Source organism: Equus przewalskii, chromosome 7 (assembly GCF_037783145.1).
Source record: "Equus przewalskii isolate Varuska chromosome 7, EquPr2, whole genome shotgun sequence".
Taxonomy (NCBI): Eukaryota; Metazoa; Chordata; class Mammalia; order Perissodactyla; family Equidae; genus Equus; species Equus przewalskii.
This window is the reverse complement of record NC_091837.1, coordinates 8,285,887-8,306,189: the sequence shown is the minus strand read 5'-3', so window position 1 is coordinate 8,306,189 and position 20,303 is coordinate 8,285,887. Positions and strand designations below refer to the sequence as shown.

General features: G+C 61.4%; 2 protein-coding genes across 3 annotated transcripts in view; one reads left to right on the top strand and one right to left on the bottom strand.

Moving 5' to 3' along the window:
- Positions 1 to 1,399: 1,399 nt before the first annotated feature.
- On the top strand, positions 1,400 to 13,665 carry CABP7 (calcium binding protein 7). Its single transcript, XM_070626924.1, has 5 exons — positions 1,400 to 1,910; positions 9,185 to 9,328; positions 10,385 to 10,497; positions 10,808 to 10,961; positions 11,179 to 13,665. The coding sequence occupies exons 1-5, from the start codon at positions 1,802 to 1,804 to the stop codon at positions 11,304 to 11,306; spliced, it is 648 nt and encodes a 215-aa protein (XP_070483025.1). The 5' UTR covers positions 1,400 to 1,801; the 3' UTR covers positions 11,307 to 13,665.
- ZMAT5 (zinc finger matrin-type 5) overlaps positions 12,667 to 20,303 on the bottom strand; it is a 25,311-nt gene continuing 17,674 nt past the window's right edge. Inside the window, exons 5-7 of one of the 2 annotated variants that reach the window (XM_008515675.2) lie at positions 19,579 to 19,659; positions 17,706 to 17,817; positions 12,667 to 13,068 (exon numbers count right to left, since the gene is read on the bottom strand). In XM_008515675.2, the coding sequence (XP_008513897.2) occupies positions 12,939 to 13,068; positions 17,706 to 17,817; positions 19,579 to 19,659 (323 nt within the window). In that variant the 3' untranslated portion in view covers positions 12,667 to 12,938. The remainder of the gene's footprint in view (positions 13,069 to 17,705; positions 17,818 to 19,578; positions 19,660 to 20,303) is intronic. The other variant, XM_008515676.2, reaches the window with a different exon arrangement.

Sequence of the window (20,303 nt, the reverse complement as noted above, 5' to 3'; positions counted from 1 at the left end):
TTTTTGGGGCCTCTCAATTCCCAGCCCCAGGCCCTAATGGGCACCCATTTGGCCCATGGAGGCTTGGGAGACAGACAGACAAACAGCTGGGGTCCTCCCTGGCTCCTCTGCAGGTTGTGGACACTGCTGGGAATCCCCTCCAGAGCTGTGCCTGAGAAGTGCCAGGGCCAGGCGTGGCCAGGGCTGGCATCTCTCTCTGGAGCCCCCTCTTGCCAGGCCCCAAGATAGGGTTGTGATTAATCAGTGACAAAAGCAGAAACATGCAGAAAAATGTAATCAACTTGGGAAGGGCAGGGCGGGGCAGAGCTGTGGCAATCAGCTTTCCCCAGGGGCCACCCGCTGATTGGACTAAAGGGGGCAGGGAGGTGGTTCCTCCACGGGGCCTCCAGGGGCAAGGCCTGCAGCTGGGGCCATGGTGAGGCCAGAGGGTCAACTGAGCCCCCATAAATATGCATGCACATCTGTGCTCACAAGCCCATTCCATTCCCAGCCCAAGGGCCTGCACACCACCCCCCACCCGCCCACAGGCTCCTGCCCTCCCCTCCCCTGCCAGCTCACAACCTTAGCACACGCAGGTGTCTACAAACTCCCAACACACGTCCATTTGCATGTGGACTCAAAAACACACGTACACAACCTCATGGACAACAGATGTGCACACATATGCTGCTCCCACAAACACCTACCCCCCTTCCTGGACATGCACACACGCCCTGGGGCCTGGGCAAGCCCTGGACACACATTTGGTCTAACCAGCAGCCATGTGAACTGACAGACCCTCATACCAGTCCTTGCAGACATCCAGCCACTTCTCTGTCCCTCTCTGCCCTGGGGGCCATGAGACAGACCCTGGCTCCCCCTCTGCAGGCTGAGTGGTGGGGGATAAGGTCAGCTGCGAGGTCTCTGCCCTGTCTCCACCTCCTGCCTGTCGCCTCTGCCCTACGACCTTGGTCAACGCCCTTCTCTCTCAGCCTCAGTTTCCCCACCTTGAAGCCTTTCCTGGCACCAACACCGTGTGATTCACCTCGAGGACCCAGGCGCCTGGGGCAGACCTCACCTCGCTGCAGTGTTTTCCGTGCTCAGTTCCTTGCTTTCTGTTCGTAGGGGGTGGGGGAGGGCCAAGGGTCAGGCAGGAAGGGCCCCACCCCCACCCCATCCCACCTTGGTCCTGGCGGCTGCGGACTTGGGGCGGGGGGCGCAGGGCAGGTGATCCTCCGCAGGGGGAAAGCGGAGTCCGAGGCGGAGGGGAGAAGCAGCCCCCGCGGGCTTGGGCAGCCGCGCAGGGGCCAGAGGCGGGAAGGGGCGGGGGGGTGGGGGAGCGCGGAGGGGGCGGGCGGGCGGCGGGCGGGGGAGGCGGGGAGCGCAGCCAGCGCGGCACAGAACGAGCGAGCGCGCGAGCTGGAGAGGCGGCGAGAGCCAGAGCGGCGGGCCGGGCGGCCGCGCCGGCGAGCGGACGAGCGGGCGGCGAGCAGCGCGGAGCGCGCGGGGCACCGAGGAGCGGGCGCGGCGGGCGCAGCGCGCGGCGGCCGGATCGGAGAGGCCTGAGCGGCGCCGCCCCCGCCGCCCCTGCGGGACCCCGGCCGGGAGCCCGACGAGGGAGGGGGCGGCATGGACCGGCGGCCAGGGGCTCGGGGGCGCTAGGCCCCCGGAGGGGCACCCCTCGCCTTGCCGCCGCTGCCGCCGCCGGGCCGCCCTCCGCAGCCGCGCGCCCCGCCTGCTCCAGCCGTCCCCGGGGCCGCTGCCGGCCCATGAGCCCCGACCTCAAAGTTTGCGGCGGGCGGGCGGGCGCGGAGCCTCCAAGATGCCGTTCCACCCGGTGACGGCGGCGTTGATGTACCGGGGCATCTACACTGTGCCCAACCTGCTGTCGGAGCAGCGCCCCGTGGACATCCCTGAGGACGAGCTGGAGGGTGAGTGCCCCGCCGGGACCCCAGCCTGTCGGCCCTCCTACCTGTGCGCCCAGGTGAAGCGCGGGCTAGGGGCGCAGGAGGCGGGGGGCTGTCCGCAGGTGCCGGCTGCCAGGTGGGCGCTTCAGCGAGCAGCTGCGCGGGGAGACAGGACTGGCTCGCACCCCTGGGCGCCGCTGTAGGGGTCGCCGAGGCTGAGGGGCGGCCCAGCCCCTGCCCGCGTGGTCCCCCGCGCTGCGGAAACTTGTCGGCCCCGCAGCGGGGTCACGGGGCCGCGCAGTCCGCGGTGACGGTGCGGCAACGCGGCGGGTTGGGGTGAGGGTCCTAGCTGCGACCCCCCAGCCGGCGGGGCCGGAGCACCCGCATCCTGATCCCCTCCACGGCGCCAGCCCGCGGCTCTGCGCTCGCATTGACATTCCGCTCGTGTCGCTTTTAAAATCCAATCTGCTCGGGCAGCCGGAGAGGGGGAGAGGACGACCGCCCTGCTCTTGCTGGCTGTCTGGCTGCCCCCAGCCCCTCCTGCGGCCATAGGCCCTTCCCCACAACCCTGCGGGAACCCCCAGCCCGGAGCGCCGGGAAGGCGGCCCGGGAGGTGGTGGCGACAACAAGTGGCCAGATTGGGCGTCTCGGTCGCGATAACCAAGCCTGGAGGGGAAAGGCAGAGAGGCTGGGACCCAAATCTGTCCCCCCGCCGTCTGTCCACCTCTTGGCATGAGTGGGGGACCTTAGGCAGTGGGCTAGGTGAGATCAGAGCAGAGGGCAGAGGCTGGGGTCCCTGGAGGGAGGAATCTGGGGAGCAGTGAGAGCCCTGGGGCCTGCGAGCTATTTCCCTACTGGGCTGGGGGCAGGCTTCCCCTCTCCACAGACCTCTTGGGGCCCCATATGGAGTGGAGTGGGGGCCTCTGGGCTAGTGGGATTCTTGGCCCCTTGGGATCTGCTTGTCTGCTGGTAGGGGAGGGGCTGAGATTGCCCAGAGGCTGGGCCTCTCTTTGGGTATCTTGGGTCCAAGGGTCTCAAATCCGGGGCTCATCAGGGCCTGGGGCGGGGATGGTGCAGCTGAGACAGCAGTGTAGTCGGGGATGGTGGTGCCAGCACAAGGGAAGGCACGAGAGAGGTCTTTCCTAATCCTCAAGCCCTGGAGGGGGCAGATCTTGGAGGAGTCTGACTGGGTCAGGAGGATGATCAAGAGGGAGAAGGCAACTACTCTCCCCTCACTGCGCCATAGACCATGAGCCACCTCCTCCTCACCAGGTCCCCCTCGAGAGCCCCCAGAACCTGGGGAGCCGTGGAGACAGGGTCTGGTGTCTGACGCGGGCAGGACAGAGGGATGCGTGCCGCTGCTGGGTCTCTTGCCTTCAACCCTAAAGCCCAAGTCACTGTCCTGTCTGGGGCGAAGCCCAAAAACCAGAGCCTCATCCAAGGCAGGGGAAGGACGGGGTATGATGAGGGGCGAGAGGGCAGGGGATGGGGCATAGGCCGTCTCTTCCCTACCGTTGTCTCCTCCTGCCCTGGGCCAGCCCAAACCTCCTGCTGGTGTTCCCCTCCACAGGCCCTTGTCCGTCCCTTCCTCCTGGAAACTCCGGCCAGGGTCAACACTGTCCCTCCATGCCCCAGGCAGCTTCCACCTCATTCCTTCCCCTTGTTCCCAGCACCCCACCGTGACGGTGGAAGCCCTGCTACGGGCCTCACTGGGTCCCTCCTCTCCTGATCTCCCAGCCCTGGAGTGCAGACCCCAAGGAAGGGGAACAGCTGAGAGGATGCTGGGATGCAGGGGTGAGTGGGGCACAGATGGGCAGTGCAGGGGCAAGAAGGCCGCAGGCTCCCCTTGGGCCGCCTGGCAGACACACTGGCAGGAGCCCAGCAGTGTTAGTCACCAGCTACACCAAACGCACTCCATGCTTTCTTCCGTCCCCTTCTCCTGGGCCCTGAGGAGCAGTGGGGGCTGGCGCAGGGGGCATCTGAAGGGCAGGGCCCTCCCTGGGATGGGCAGGAGGGGGTTGTGGAGCAAGCAGATGCCTGGATGGCCCAGCCCATCTCTCGGCCCACAGGCAGCTACAGATGACGGCAAGAAGTCCTACATTAACGACTTCCTTCTTGGCTGCAGGCACCCTAAGAGCCCTGCTCCTAGGAGACCAAGTCTCTGCAGGCCCTGGTGGTCCTTGAATGCCAGGGCTGGGTGGATAGGGTGACCATCCCTGGCACAGATTCTCCCTCTGCCCCCTCTTCCTCCCCGGTGCCCCATTAGTGCTCCTGCCCCAGGGTAGTCTGGGTGAGACCCAAGTTCTTCGCCGGAAAGACGCCCACCGGTGGGGGAGCCGCATGTGCTGAGACGAGGGAGCCTGGCAGCTTGGGATGAAATGCTGCAGACAGTACGTGCTTGCCGCAGAAATCCAGGGGGTGGTTAGTCTGAGGGGGAGGAGGACCAGGAGGGGAGGTGGAGAGCGCAGGGTTAAGATGAGGGCTTCTCAGCTGGGCAGTGGTGGGTTCGAGTCTCTGCACCCTCAACTTATGGAGTGACCTTGGGCAATTACTTGCCTCAGTTTCTCCATCTGTCTGAAGGAGTTGGCATTGCTCCTCCCCAAGGCTGCTGGTGACAGAGGATGTGATGGAAGTGCTCAGCACAGGGCCTCCATGCAGCAGGGGCTCAGGGACCTGGACGCAGCAGCAGGGGAGGCCAAAGAAGGGGGCCCTGCTGGGGTAAGAGCCTGGAGTGTAGAGGAACCAGTGAAGGCCCATGAGGTAGGGACACGTGGTGCAGGGGACTGGGCCAGAAAGGCAGCATGGGGGAGGAGCTGGGTGGACGGGACCTTGAAGGTCTGGTAGAGGCACCTGGGGACCTGTGCCTGGGGAGCCATGAATGGCAGTTGGCAGGGTAGATGTGACTGGGCAGAGCTGGACTGGGCCCTCCTGCCCCCCATGAGGGAGAGGTGCAGGCTCTCCCAGATTCTCCCTGTACCCCCTCACTGACGTACACACACGGCAGAGACCCCTGGGGCCAGCAGGAGCACTGAGGTGGCCCCAGTGGCATCAGCGGACTTGAGCACCTGAGGATGGGATTGGGGGCAGCCGTAAGACCTGACCCACTCTCTCTGGCCAGAGAGAGGACGAAGGTGACAGACAGACAAGCAGACAGCCGCCAGGGCGGAGTTCTGGGGTTGGCACTTGGTCTGTTTGGTTGGATGGTGGAGCCTGCATTGAGAGTGGCCAAATGGGGGCATTCAGACTGTAGGGGCCAGAGGGGTCCCCTTTCTTGTCCCTCTTCCCTGCAAGCCTGGCAGCTGCCTCTGTGCAGGCCCGAAACTCAGGGAGGCCAAAGTGGTGGGGCGCTGGGCCAATGCCACCCAGAGCAGCGGTCACTGCAGAGGACAGACGCTGCCCCCTCACTGAGTGACCTCCTGCCTGTGCACCCCCTCTCTGGACTCCAGCTCCTTCACAGAGTACTGGCGTCCTTTGGGGCTTGTTGGGGGACTCAGGAGCTGACACAGCTTCACAGGCCAGGGAGGGGATTGGGGGTGTCAGGCTGGAGGTGGCAGGTGGGGGACAGTGTCAGCCTGGAAACCCGGAGGCCCTGCCAGCTCTTTGCTGGGCCAGGCGTCCCCTTGCCAAGATGGAGCACGGCAGGCTTCTCCCAGCCTCAGCGGGAGGGAAGAGACCGAGGCTTTCGGGAAAACGCGCCCAGCTGGGATGTGCGGATGGCAGCAGCGGGGAAGACATGATGCCCACCCTACTCAGGGAGCCCTCAGGAGAGTCCAGCCCTCAGCGATGGGGCAAGAGTCTTGCTCCCATTTCACAGACGAGGGACTGTGGCTCAGAGAGGGAAGTGCCTTGCCTGGGTCACTTGGCTGCTGAGTGGCAGAGCCAGACTCCAAGCCCAGGCCCTCAGGCCAGGCTCAGCCACCAGGAAGGCTGACTGGTGTCCTGCGCTCGCCTAGTCCTCCCGCTGCTTCCAGCCCTGCCGCCTGGGATGGTCTGACTTCCATCGCGCTGTTCTGAGACACGCTTGAGTGTCTTCTTTTGTTGTCCCTGCAGCCCCACCGTACAGGTGAGCGAACACCAGCTCAAGGTCACCCAGCCAGGGTGTAGGAGAGCTGGGATTTGAACCTGCTTCTGTGTGACCGAGAGCTGACTCTTTGGCCGAGGAGGTGGGCCCCTGGGGCTGGGCCACGGCTCTCAGCCTGGGCGAAGGCAGAGCAAGCTGAGGGGGAGCTGTGTGTGCCGGGAGGGGTGGCCGAAGGCACGGGTGGACGTGGAGGTGGCAGTCTTTGGATTTGTGTAGTGGTCTTGGGAGGTTAGTTCTGCCTGAGAAATGGCTATGGGGTCCCTGGGCTGCCTCCAGGCCCGTCACCTGCCCACATACCCTATGATTCACCTGCCTCCACTGTCTCCTGTCCAGCCTAGTGCGTTTCCTTGGGGCTTCCAACGGGGTCAGGGGCTCCAACTGAAGCAGCCCTGGGCTGCAGGAGCCGCACCTGGCCCCTGCCAGGGTGGGAGGGGCAGCGTGGACCCCAGCTCATTGCAGGGGAGGGGACCAGCACCCGGTTCAGCCACTGTCAGTCCGGGGTTTTGTCCTCCCACCTTGAGATCTCCCAAATGGGCCTCAACAGAGGAGCAAACTGAGGACCCAGAGAGATGAGTTGCCTGACCCTGGGTTCCCCCTTCCCCAAACCAGCCCCTGACCCGGAGGTCTAAGGATGGTTCTCCCACCCTTGTCCTCAGCTGGATCCCCCTCTTTGGTAGTGGCCCATAGGTGGGTGGGGGCGGGGTCTTTGCCGGCTGCACAGAGGGACAGGCAGCGTCCTCAGCCTCACCTCTTGCTTCTTGCCTGCTTGGGGATGGAAAGCAAACGCTTACCTTTACTAGGATTGTTTGTAAACCAAGAGTAAATGGGCTCTGAGCGATGGCCTCACCAAAGCAGTGCCTGAACCTCTGCTCAGCTCCTCTCTCTGTGTGCTCCAGATGGGGGGTTCCCCAAGTCAGTCAGTCATTCATTTAACCATTTATTCAGCGAATGTTTATGCTTGAGTGACAGACACTGTTCCAGGTAACAGGGACCCAGGCGTGAGCAACACCGACCTGGTCCCTGCTCTCATGGCATTAGTGGTTCACAATCCAGTGTGGTCAGTGCAAGGATGGAGGAAGAGCAGGGTCTGTGGGAGCCCAGCGGAGGGCCAGAGTCAGCCGGGGGGTGGGGAGGGCACCAGGGAGGTGATGCCGCCCATGCTGGGAACTGCGGCTGCGTCAGAGCTCACCGTGGTGAAGGGAAGAGCGGTCCAGGTGAAAGGAGCCTGGAGGTGGAGCAACCTGGTGCCACCAGCACGAAAGGGCCCTCAGGGCTGGAGTTCAGGACACCTGAGATGGGCGGAGCCTGTGGCTGGGTCGGGAAGGCAACAGTGCCAGCCAGAAACCTAAGTGTGTGTGTGTGTGTGTGTATAAGGCAGGATACAAGTTGTGCCTGGTTGTAGGCCAGTGCCTTCCTCTTTACCCAGAGACTCCCAGGCAGCTGGAATCCCCTCAGCAGCCTCTATAACTGCCAGGCCTCTGCTCACACACCTCTGGAGATGGGGAGCTCACCACCTCCTCAGTGACCTGGGAAAACTCTAGGTAGAGTTCCCAGAGTCCAGGGTCTACAGATTTCCCATCCCTGCTGCTCTTCTGGCCAAGGGGCCACTGGCTAGGAGACCAAATTTTCAGGCCCTGTCTGGGATCGGTAGGGGGAGGCCCAGAGGCAGAGGGTCTGGGGTCCCAGGCAACTCAGCTGTTACCCACTGTCTCTGTCTTGACCTGCATGTCAGTTGGTCTAATCTCCAGGCCTTGAGTGCAGACACCAGGTGGCAAGAGCCTGATGAAGGTTGGGGGCCTCAGCCCAAACCACCTTGCCATGTAGCCTGGGACACACAGCCTCCCTCTCTGCGCCACACATGGTTCCTGGTCTGTGATGGGGCCAGTGGGATCAGGGAATGACCCCACAGCACAGGATCCCACTATCAGTTTCGGGGGTTCACAGACCGCTCAGGCCAGGCCCAGGGCCAGCCTAATTCCTGTCCCTACCAGAAACAGCCCTGACACCACATTGACCCTGGGCTGGCCACCTTGCCTCTCCATGCCTCAGTTTCCGGGTCGGCAGGACGGAGCATCTCATCTTTCTCTGCTTCCAAACACATACGCGCACACACACACACACATGCACACGCACACGCACACAAGCTCCCCTCTGCCTGCTGAAGTCCCACCCAGGGGAACAGCTTAGGCAAAGGCCGGGAGGCTGGCAGGTGAACTGAACAAGGAGACCCCAGGGAGCTGGAGCAGAGAGGATGGAGTGGACTGAAGTTCCCTCCCCACAAAGGAAAATACTCATTAGGGCTCTCCTTGGGCCGAGTAACAAGGAAGGGACAGCAGGCAGAGAAACAGAAGTAGAGCAAAGAGCGGGGATAGGACCCCTCAACAGTTTCTGGATTCCTTGGTGAAACCCTTGTCACCCCCACATCATTACTGCCCATTTTACTCTGGGTAAGACTGAGGCTGGCCCAAGGTCACTCGTTGCCTGTTCCCTGACTCCCACCCAGTGCACTGCTCCCCACCCATGAGTCACCCGAGTCCTCAGGCCTCAGTCTCCTCCTCTGTACAATGGGGTGACAACCCCATCATCTGAGCCGACCTGGGCTTGCTAGGGCCCCCCCATCCGGCCTCTGTCTTCCCCCAAACTTGGGCTCTCAGAGGCAGCCTGTGCCTAGCTGTCAGCCCATCAGCCTGGAGTCACAGCTGCCTCCTGTGGCTGCCATTAGTGAGTGCTGGCCGGTGTATGAGCTGAGCGCGAGAGAGCCGAGAGCCGGGGGAGGAGGCGTGAGATGGGGATGAGGGGGAGCGGGAGTGGAAGGAGTGAGGAGCGGGCAGGGAAGCCTTTGGCAGCTCACGGAGGCTGTGGGCTGCCTGGCCCCAGCACCCTCCCCTGCACAGTGGGACCCACAGTACCCGCCACACGAGGTCGTTGTGAGCACGCTGGGAGAGGCTGTGGGAGCCTGGCACACTGAGGCCGAGACCCTGGGGGCGGTCTGTCACTGCCGCGGGGCTGGGCACACCTTTGTTGCCCTGCTCAGCCTGCTCTGAAGGCAGTGCTATGGTGGCATCTTGTGATCACCCACCAATTGTCTCTAACCCCGCAGGCTCTGGGGTGGATTCTCCATGCTGTGCTCAGGCTGTGGGTTCCAGGATGCTGGGGGGTCTGGGAAGTGGGTGTTAGGGGAAGGAACGAGTCCCAACTTGCTCTGCTTCCCCCACAGAGATCCGTGAGGCCTTCAAAGTCTTTGACCGCGACGGCAATGGCTTCATCTCCAAGCAGGAGCTGGGCACGGCCATGCGCTCCCTGGGCTACATGCCCAACGAGGTGGAGCTGGAGGTTATTATCCAGCGGCTGGACATGGATGGTGAGTACCGCCCCCGCCTCAGTTTCCTCACCCCTCACCTGGGGTGAAGCGGGTCTGGGGCCTGATCCATGGAGGCCGAGCCCACCGTGGGCATCGCACTCCTCCCACTCCTGGCCGCCCCCAAGCCCAAGGCAGTTTGCAGCCAGGTCTGGCCCCATTTCTCAGCCAGGAGCAGGAGGCCAGCAAGAGTGACAGCCCCGACCACATCCAGAGGTCGGAGACTTTGCCCTTGTCACCCTGTATTCCAAGAAAATTTTAAAGTATGGAAAAGAAGAAAGGATATAGTCAATACCCCAGTTCCCACCACCCAAAATAAAACATCATCAGTTTTGTTACATTTGCCCTGTGGCATTTTATTAAGGAAAAACTCGTGGGGCCGGCCTGGTGGCGCAGTGGTTAAGTTCGCACATTCCGCTTCTTGGTGGCCCAGGGTTCACCGGTTCAGATCCAGGGTGTGGACATAGCACCGCTTGGCAAAAGCCATGCTATGGTAGGCGTCCCACATAAAAAGTAGAGGAAGAAGGGCACAGATGTTAGCTCAGGGCCAGTCTTCCTCAGCAAAAAGAGGAGGATTGGCAGTAATTAGCTCAGGGCTAATCTTCCTCAAAAAAAAGAAAAAAACTCGTAAGAAGAACCATGATGCCCAGTCCCCTCCCCTCAGCCCACCTCCCGTGGCCTCCTCTCCACCCAGAGAGCAGGTGGCGACCTGGGCAGGCTGTCCCCCATCCTGAGCCTTATTTCTTCTGTGTGGTGGGGAGAGCATTGGGTCCCACCCCTGCCCCAGGACAGCAGCAGGCTGCTGGGAAGCGATGACAGGGTCTGAGTGACATGTGAGGGTCTCCCATGTGCAGCTTCCTCCAGGCCCACCCACTGCACCCTACCTCCACCTCATCACAGTTGGTGGCTTCAGCATCAGCCCCGAGCTTGGCACATGTTAGCTGCCTCTGAAATTGCCTCAAGGCTCCGAGAATCCAAGGGGACCTGCCCAAGGCCCCAGAGTGGCCCAAGGGGCCCAGTTGCAGCCCCACCTGCTGATTGGACCTGGGCCCACTCTAGGTGATGGCCAAGTGGACTTCGAGGAGTTTGTGACCCTCCTGGGACCCAAGCTTTCCACCTCGGGGATCCCAGAGAAGTTCCACGGCACTGACTTTGACACCGTCTTCTGGAAGGTATGCCCTGGCTGGTTGGGACTCAGGGCTGTGCACACTGTGAAGAGCTGTAGGGGAGCCAGTGAATGGCTTGGCCTACACTTTAAAGGGGAGACGACCACTCCAGGCTTTTCTGTCCACGGGATGTCTTGTCTCCCAGAGGGGGATGGGCTCCCTGGGGGAGGCTGACTCCCGCGGGTCAAGGACTCGAGGAACGGAGTGGTTTCCAGCCCTCAGGATCTGAAGGCCTGTTGCTGGGCTTGTGTGGCTGTGGGTGCTGGGTGGGGACTGTGGTGGTGGTGGCCAGAGCATTGTGTCTCCCCCACCCAAGTGTGACATGCAGAAGCTGACCGTGGACGAGCTGAAGCGGCTGCTCTACGACACCTTCTGTGAGCACCTGTCCATGAAGGACATCGAGAACATCATCATGACAGAGGAGGAGAGTCACCTGGGCACAGCGGAGGAGTGCCCCGTGGACGTAGAGAGTGAGTGGTGACCCCTGGGACCACATGGGCAGCCAAGTGCTTGAGCAGGGGAGGAACCCGGGGTTTGCAGGGGAGGCTGGGGGCCTCCTTGCCTGCCCCAAGCCTCATGTCCCCATGTGCCCCTGGGGACCAGCCATGTACAGAAGTGCAGGCAGCTCCTGATTCCATCGCTTTACTGTCCCCTCTGTCTCTCTGGCACTCCCCGGCGGCGGCGCAGCCTGCTCCAACCAGCAGATCCGCCAGACGTGCGTGCGCAAGAGTCTGATCTGCGCCTTCGCCATCGCCTTCATCATCAGTGTCATGCTCATCGCAGCCAACCAGGTGCTGCGCAGTGGCATGAAGTAGGCGCCAGTCCACAGGCGGTGCACGGGTCCTCTCCACACCCCTCGCCGCCTGCAGTTCTCTCCCTCGGCCGGGTCCCCGAGTCACCACCGCGGGTACTTCAGGGCCTGGACATCTGGCACCCCCACCCCACTTGCCCACGGGCCTTGCATGGAGCTGTGGCCAGGCTGCAGAGGGCCTGGCGGTGGCTATGCGGATGACCCCCAGCCCAGCCTGCACCCTGCCCGTGCCTCACCCTGGCCTGTATGTAGCACTAATGCTTCCCGCCGTCCAGGGGCTCCTGGGGAGTCAAGGAGGAATTGGTACAGGGCCCAGGAGCTGCTGTGGTCCCTAAAGCAGGAGGGGGCACCCTGTGCCCCGGGCCACACAGCCCACTTGACCCTGGTCCCTGAGGTTTGCCCATGGCCATGGGCAGGGTGGCAGAGGTGGGGCAGAAAGCCTCCTCGCAGAGGGGGTGCAAGGAGGTCTCCTGGGCTCCACTCCCTGGCATGGCCGGAGGAGGCCTTCTGCTGGTCCCTTCCTCTGACCCTCCTTCAAACCCAGCCCTCCTCCACGCACCCTCTGGGGCCAGAGAATCAGCCCATTTTACAGGTGAGGAGCCTGAGGCTCAGAGGCCCCCAGATTTGGCCTCAGTTCCCCCATCAACAGGGATTTTCAGAAAGGGCAGAAGCTCATGGAGGGTGGGGCCTCTAAGCTGGCTCTGCAGCTACCCCACCCTTGGGGGCCTCCCACCAGAGGCCCAGTGACCTGAGGGCCTCATTGCGACCACCACCCCAGCATGGAATCTAGAACTGGAGCGCAGTTGAGGAAGGAAGTAGAGCCGGGCCTGGTGGCTCCTCACTACCTGAGCAGCCTGTGTGATCTCCCCACCAGCCAGGGGGCTTCTCCAGGGCAGGAGCATTGGGAGGGCCCCTGGGCCACCCCTGGGCCGAGGGTCCAGCACAGCCCAGTGCTGTCGGTGCCAGGAAGCTCAGCCAGGCCACTCTCCCAAGCCCAGGGCCTATCTTCCTGGGTCGCCCACTTCTCTACCCCATCCAGGCCAGAGACCCTGCTCCAGTTGGGCCATTGCACACTCGGGCACTGGCTCAGCACGGGCAGACGTGGGGCTGGGACTGCAGACTGAGTCACTGAGCTCCCCTCCGCAGATCTGGAGCTACATCTCACCTGGGTGATGGTCACAGCCTCACTGGCTACCCTCTGCCTGGCTGTGCTGGGTCTCTGCCGGCCCCCAGTGGAGAAGGGCAGCACACACCAGTCACCCTGCAGAGGACCTCGACGCGCTCCAGCCCTGCCCGTCTCTGACCAGGGGCCAGAGCACGGAGCTGAGGGCCCCGGGCAAGGGGGAAGTGCAGCCACACCACTGTGGTGACAGACTCTCTTTATAAACATCCAGAAGGAAGTTTTCACCCATCTTCTTAAGATGTCCCATGAGGAAGGGAGGGAGAGCTGCCTGGGGCAGAGCCAGGACCGGGGTGGCACTTGCTGGGGGGACTCCTGGGCCTCAGCGAAGCCAGGCCAGGTGGATAGTTTCAGAGGCTCCACGGGGCACAGCAGGAAGGGGGCTCGGCCTCCCCACTATGAGCCCTTATGTTTATTGTGACTGATTCAAGAGCTGAGCAGGTGGGGATGAGGGGCTCAGCCCCACTGGACGCTGGGCTGCAGGGGCCACCCCCCGGGTGGGGGTGCCCGCAGGGATGGCGGCAGTTCCTGAACTGATGGCCAGCCCACGGGGTACTGGAAGATAGTGGGTCTGATGGGTTCAGACCTAGAGAGAAGGGGAAAGGCAGAAAGTTAGAGTAGGGCACAGGCCAGGCCCATGCTGCAGCACCCCCCACAGCTCACCCTCTCCACCATCCTGGCTATGGGGAGGGTCAGCTGCCTGCACGACCTTTCTGGAAGGCAGAGCCTCAAAAACATGCAGACCCTTTGAGCCAGCAACCTCACCTCTAGAAACCGAGTCCAGTAGTGGGCAGAGATTGAGCTACAAGAAATGGAAATAACCTAAGTGTCCACCTGTGCGGGATCAATTAAATACATATGCACGTCCACAGCAGAGAATGCTATGCAGCCTGCGTAAAAATTAAGGCAGACTTATATGCACTGATGAGGAAAAGTGTCATGATGTACTGTGTAAGGAGAAAAAGCAGCTTATAAAATAATGTATATAGCATGATACTATTTTTGTTTAAAGATATATAACATATATAAATGCATAAAAAAAACCCTGGAAGACAGCAAAATGTTAACAGTGGTTCTATCTGAGTGGTGCGATTATGGGTGATTTTTTTACTTCTTTATACTTTTCAAGAAAAGTTTTACAAGCACGCAAGCCTTTGAAATCAGAAAAAAATATTGTCTAAACTTTTTTTAAAAGCCTCATTTCTCATGCTACTCACTCTCCTTCCCCTTAAGGTCCACAGCCCCTGGAGCCACCTCCTAGGAGCTCAGGGCCTATGTGGAGCACCCACCACGAATGCCCAGCCCGGGGCCGCTCTGTCCTAAGGGGGCCCACTGAGGCCCAGTGGGGCACAAGGCAGCCTCCCCACCACCAACTGCCCCACCTTCTGATCCTTCTGGACTTGACCCCTACTCAGGCTGCTGCTCCAGGGCTCAGTGCCGCCAGGCTCCGGAGCACTTTGAACTCACCTGGGAGCTTGTGTCTCCCCTATGGGACTGGAGCTCTCAGAGGGTAGAGACCAGGGGGTGGAGGTGGGATCCATCTGTCCCCATAGTGCTGGGCCTGGCTCGGGGGGCCCACTCCGTGAATGTTTGCTGATGACAGCAACGCTGAGTGCACATATTGACCAGGCACCACTCTCGGCCAGGTACCATGGCCTAGAGAAACCTCAGAAATCCTCACTTGAACCTCATTTTACAGATGAGGCAACAGAGGTGTGTGGACTCACTCATGTGCCCAAGTGACACAGTCAGGGTATGGGTGATGGGGGGCTCCTGTACACGGGCTCCAGACGCTGGCCCCTCCTTCTTCAGCTCCGGGGGCACCCCACCCCACCCTGCCCCAGGCTCAGGTCTCAATGAAGGTGAAGCCCTGGCAGCTCCTGGAGCACTCGGAGGGCCCATGCCCAGCTTTCCCTCTGCAGAAAGGGAAAGTCCTGGGCCCTCCCTGAGAGGTTCGGAGAGGCCTCGGGCCTCAGAAGTGGAGGTGGGGGCGCGGGCATCAGGAGCCCCAGGTGTTTCCCTCACTGCACCCACCCAGCCTGCGCCTCTCAGGGCCTGACCTCCTATACAGAGCTGATCTGAAGACCAGGCAGCCCAGGCGCAGCCTTGGGACCTCCTATTGGGAGAGGACAGGGAGATCCCTGCTCAGCTGCTGGCTGCCTGCTGGAAAGCACAGAGAGCGGCTCTCAGCATGATTTATGGCGCTGGGGAGATGTCATAAACTCTGCCAGCCGCAGAGAACGGTGGGAGTCAGGGGCGTTCCGCAGTTGCTGGAAGGGAGAGCCCCAGCGGCCAGCCAAGCCCAGGCTCCCTGCGGGATTGGGGTGTCCCTAAGTCTCCTCTAGAGAGGGTGTGATCCTGGCGAGCCCCTTCCCATGACCCTGAAACCCTTCCTCTAGGAGATGGGGCCAATTCCTGGGCAACTGGGACCCGCTGCCCCTGCATGCCCTGAGGCCTCCCACCAGGAGGAGGGCATTCCCATGTGTGCTCACAGACACTGGCATGTTCCCTGGGCCCTCAGAGCGCACCCCTCTAGCCCCCACAGAGCAGACGGGACACTGAGGTGCACGTGTTGCACGGCTCTGCCCCTGGCTCCGCTCGTGGCCTGTTTGCCCCGGGCGTGAGAGCAGGAGCAGCTCTCGTTTTCCTCGGCCGTGGTCCTAATCAGAAGGAAAGAGTCTTAGGGAGGCGCCTGGGCCGGAACAGTAGCGTTGGCTCAGCAAGGGGTGCAAAGGGGGAGATTAACAGGGATAAAGTCACAATCTGAAGAGCCAACAATGGACAGCAGGCACAAGCACTGGCCTCACCGGGGGATTAGTCTGCGTGTCTGAGGTCAGCCTCTCCCTCCCCGCTGGCTGCTCTTGGCAGATCCCTCAGGGTCAGTCTGCTGAGGGGGATGGCACAACGCACCAGGCTGGGGCCCCACAGAGCCTCCACTTACTCTTTACAGGAGGGCCAGCCCGGTCACTTTGAGGGCTCGGCTTAATCTGCAGGGTTGGAGCCCTTGAGTCTGGGTGGCCCCAGGTGGGCCAGGCAGCCCTGTGTGCCCTGTGCCCCAGGGGAGGAAACAGACACCCAGAGAGGGAGAGGAGCCACCTGATCAGTCCCCACAAGGGGCCCATGGCATTAACACCCTGCTCCCCCAAATGCTCTCATGCAGTCAACACGTAGGGTGCAGCCAGGCCCAAATGACAACAATGTGAGCTCAAGGCCAGGCCGAATGACAACAATGTGAGCTCAAGGCCATGAGGGGGAGGCTCGGGGGTGGGGGCTGGAAGGCGAGATGTCTTAGCTAAAGCTTGAAGGATGAGTCTGACTTTGCCAGGCAAAGAGGTAGGGAGGCAGTTCCAGGCAGAGGAAAGAACATTCACAAGGTGCCCTGAAATCAGAAACGCCCACCGCATGTAAGAAGCTAAGCATCCAGCAGGAGTGACACAAAGGCCAGATGGGAGAGGCGAGAAGGTGACCCCCAGGGGCTGGGGAGGCGGCGGGGAAGTTCCACTGGCCCTCCGGGCTGCGGAGTCTGGGCTCCCCTGAGGTGGAGGAAGCCTAGGAGGGTTTAAGTAGAGGCTGGGTGTGTTTGAGAAGCTGCTTGGAACTGTTGTGTACAGGACCATAAACTGGAGGAGCAGAGGGGAGGTAGGAGCCCAGGAGGGCTGCTGTGGCCATCTAGGAGAGCCAGGAGGGTGAAGGGCACAGAGGGCACTGTTTCTGCGGGGCTGCCCCTGGGTGTGTGGGGGGGGGGCGAGCAAGGTAGCCCTAGGGCTTGAATCCACCTCCCCCCACCCTACAGGCGGGGCCAAAGATGCTGGGGCAATCCCAAAGCCCTCAGGCCACAAGATCGGGGTGTCATTTTTCAAAAGACCAGCCTGCAGGGAGCGGGCTGAGGAGGACCCAGGCAGCCATGGCCAAAGCAATAATAAATGTTCACCTCCCTTCCAACAACCCCTTTTTCCCCAGGCTGGACAGGCCTGCTCTGCCCAGAGTAATTCATTTTGGCTCTGAGCTCTCAGGAGGCAGGTGGACAGGCGGGTGGGCACAGAGAACAAGCGGTTGTTGAGAAAGCAGGTCCCCTGGAAGAGGCCAGCTTGGGCTGCCAGAGGGAGAGGAGCCTGGGGGACAGGTTCCGATCCCCTAGAGCCGGGGCGGGTGGGGGCAGTCCCCAGTTGCATGCTCTGTTCCAGAAACAGCAGGGAGGTGAGTGGCCAGTGGCCAGGGAAGCACGGGAGTGAGCACAGGGCACAGCTGCGACCCACAGGGGCTGCTCCAAGAAGCAGCACAGGGCGGAGCTCCCTGGGGGCTTCCAACCGGCCCCAGTGCTCTGACACTCAGGCTGAAGGAGCCTCGGGTACCAGACATGGATCCCTGGGCGATGCCAGTCCCAAGGAGGGCACCCACACAACCAAAATCACAACCACTTCAGACAGGACGAGGTGGAAGGGACGTCATACTCCCAACATTTCAGTCATGTCTGTACTGTAAATTTTCAAGGTGGGGGGACAAAAACTGGGCAGAGATTTCAAACAAAGGTAAAAAACAAAGTTAATTTTAAAATAGCTTAATGATCTCTCTTCACTGGGGCATGGAGAAGGCAAGACGCCTGGCCTTCACTTCCTGACGGAGCCCCGAGAGAAGGCCTCTCCCGACAGACGTCTGACCAGGCTCCCTGGGCCCAGGCCAGGCCGCTGGCCCATGAGGCCACGTCACAGAGATAATCGGGTCTAAAGCCCCACTGCACCACGGGGCAGCTCTGCCTCTTCCTAGCCGCGTGCCCTTGGACAAGTCACCCCCTCCTGGGAGCCCCAGATTCCCCTTCTGCAGGGTCAGGTAACCATGCCTATCTGGCAGGGCCCTAGAGGGGGCTCAGTAACCACAGTCAGGCCCTTCCCTCTGGCAATGGACTTGGTGATGTGGAGTCAGGTCAGCTTCGTCTCCCCTTTAGCTGGCAAAGACTCTAATAAGGGAGAAGCCACCAACGGAGGGGAATAGGACCCAAGAAAAGCCACTTTTAAATGCATACCCCTCAGTCTCTGGCCAGGACCTGGGGACCCAAGAGCCCCTCATGTGGCTCCTCCCTTGGGGAGCTCTGTGCTGGGGGCAGGTCTGTATCTGGCGCCTGGGCCTGGACAGTTCATGGCGACTGCTCAGCTTCAGGTCAGAGCAGACCAGCTGGGGTCTTTGCTCCCAGAGGGCACGGGAGGAGGGGACCGATGGGGCCTGTACCTGCTGCTTGGGGCTGAGCTCAGTCGCTTGGCTCTCTTCTCCAGCCAGTCCTCCAGATTACCCTCGGGGAGCTCAGCAACGTCTAGTGGCCACTCCCTGGCCCGCCTCTCTTCTGTGGGGTTAGGGAGACAGAGACCAGTGTGGGGCACGCTCACTCCTGCCTGAACCCCACCCTCCCACAACGCAGCAGGAACCTTCCTGGAGGGGTGCAGGCCAGGGGACCAGGAGCAGACCCTCAGGCCTGTCCCCACAATGCTGCCACCACCCCAGGCCCTGCCCTCTGGACCTCACTCTGCTTCCCCATTAAATGGACACAAAATACTGGCTGGCTCCCAAGCTGTTTGGAGCTGGACACAGGATAATGCAGGGAGATTGCCTGGCCCTCAGGAGAGGTCCAAATCTGGGACCTCTCAGAACAAAGCAGAGCAGGGCTTGAATCTTGGCTCTGCCACTCGCCAGTTCCCCAACCCTGGGCAGGAGAAGGAGCCTCAGCTTTCCTGTTCATAAAATGTCCTATAAAAAGCTTTGCTCGTTGAATTAAAATAGAGCAACGGATGGAGTTCAAACAAGCCATGTGAGAGAGTGCGATGGGGTCAGAGTCTCTGGGGGGCCCAGGGCCAGAGGAAAACAATCTTACTCGTGGACTAACGCTTACTCTGGGCCAAGCCCTGGGCTAGCACTGTGCACGCATCATCTCACTTCATTTCCCAAGTGGTCACGTTCGACAGGTCAGGATGCTCCTCCAAGAAGGTGAGCCATGTGCTAAGGTCACAGGGGATATGGCTGAGCCAGGACTGTCTGAGCTGCCAGCTGGGGGCACGTCTCAGCTCCCAGTCCCCTTGGGCCTCTCCCACTCCTGTCTCACCAGGCGTCTCTAGCTCCCACTGGCCTGTGCTCTCCCCACCACAGGCCAACCATTCCCCTAGAGCCCATGGCCCAGGAAGAGCGAGAGACCCTACCACTGCCAGGACTGGCTGGCTAGGCCCATGGGGGCTTGCTTCCGCCCTGGGAAAGCTCCTGGAAACCCTGTGTTTGTGCTAGGGCTGTGGCCACACTACCATCAGCATCCCAGGGCAGGGCATTGCCCACAAGGCCTCACTGGCCAGAAGGGAGTGAGGCCCTCCAGGGGATGAAGGCAAAGGCCAGGCCACCCCAGACACCTGCTGGCTGCCCCAAGGCTGCCTGGATGATGGAAGAGTGAGTGGTGGCACCCTGGGAGACTTGGAGTTGGCCTCTAACTTGCTGGTGGCTCACATGAGGCCCCTCTGCCTGAGTGCTGGCCTCAGTTTCTCCATCTGTCCAATGAGGGGCTGCATGCGAAGATCAATAAAGACCACCTAAGTGGGAACTTCCTTGTTCTCTAATTGGAGAAGTGAGAAGTGGATTTCCCAACCGCAGACATGCCAGTTTTCAGGGGTGCCAGAGCGGCTTTCCAAATCTCAACCGAGGAGCCCAAAATGTGTTTCAAAGTAACAAGCTGAACTTGCCCTTCCTGGAATCACCAGGCCTGAGAATCCTGAGGGTGGAGAGGGTGCTCTCTTCATCCCCTCATCCCCAGAGCATGGCAGGGGATCCGCTAGGCTAGCAGCAGGGCCTGTGGTGGGGCTGAGGTACACCCTTAGGGCTACCGGGCAGGAATTCCCGCATATCACTTTAAACCCAGCAGTGGACACGGATGGGAGCTTGTTCCTTCTCCACTCACGCCTGGGGCGGTTAGGAGGCAGTTCCTGACACCAGCCCCACCACCCAGGCAGCCACATGGCAGCCACAAAAAGGGAGGTGGGGAGGCCCAGGGCAGCTTCCCCAGCTTCAGATCCTGCACCCCCCTCAGCATCTGCGCCCGCCCCTGCCCAGGGTCCCCACTGAAACGCACCCTCCACCTGGATACTCAGCTCCTGCAGGTCTCGCTCTGACATGTGGGAAAATCTGCAATTGGAGCCAAAGTCACACTGGCCTGCAACGGGAAGACAGTTACTCGCTGCTGCAAGGGGCTCCCACCGAGGGCTGAGGGGCACCCTGATGAGGGGAGGCCGCAGTTTGGGGGACAGGGCTGTAGGCTTAAAGAGTAGCCACCCCACCTCTAAAGAAAAATACGGACTCTCTCTGGCCCTGCCCACACAAGCAGCCAGAGCAACCCGTCTGGTCCCTCAGGCCGCTCACAACCCTTCCTGGGCGGGACCAAATCCCACTGACGCCTTTCGTGACTGGGCACACAGCCTCTGCAGGCTCATCTCTCAGCGCCGTCCCCCCGCCCCTGCTCCCCAGCCACAGTGAACCACGGGTGGGTCCCTGAAAGCGTCACGTCCCCTCTCTCCACTCCAGGCCATGGCACTGCCATGCGCTCTGCTGGGAGCCCTGCCTGCCCATCTGGCTTGCACAAGCAGCTGGACTCCTCCCCAGAAAGGCTTTAATGCAGCTTTGTCAAGGAGGTGCCCAAGTCCAGAGCGGCTTTCCAAATCTCAACCGAGGAGCCCAAAATGTGTTTCAAAGTAACAGGAGACCGGAGGTGTCCTAAGCCTGCGAAACCTACCAGTGGTTCACATCGAGGTGAAGTCAGTGGGGAAGCCCCTGATCTGCAGGCCTGGCGCCCATTCTAGA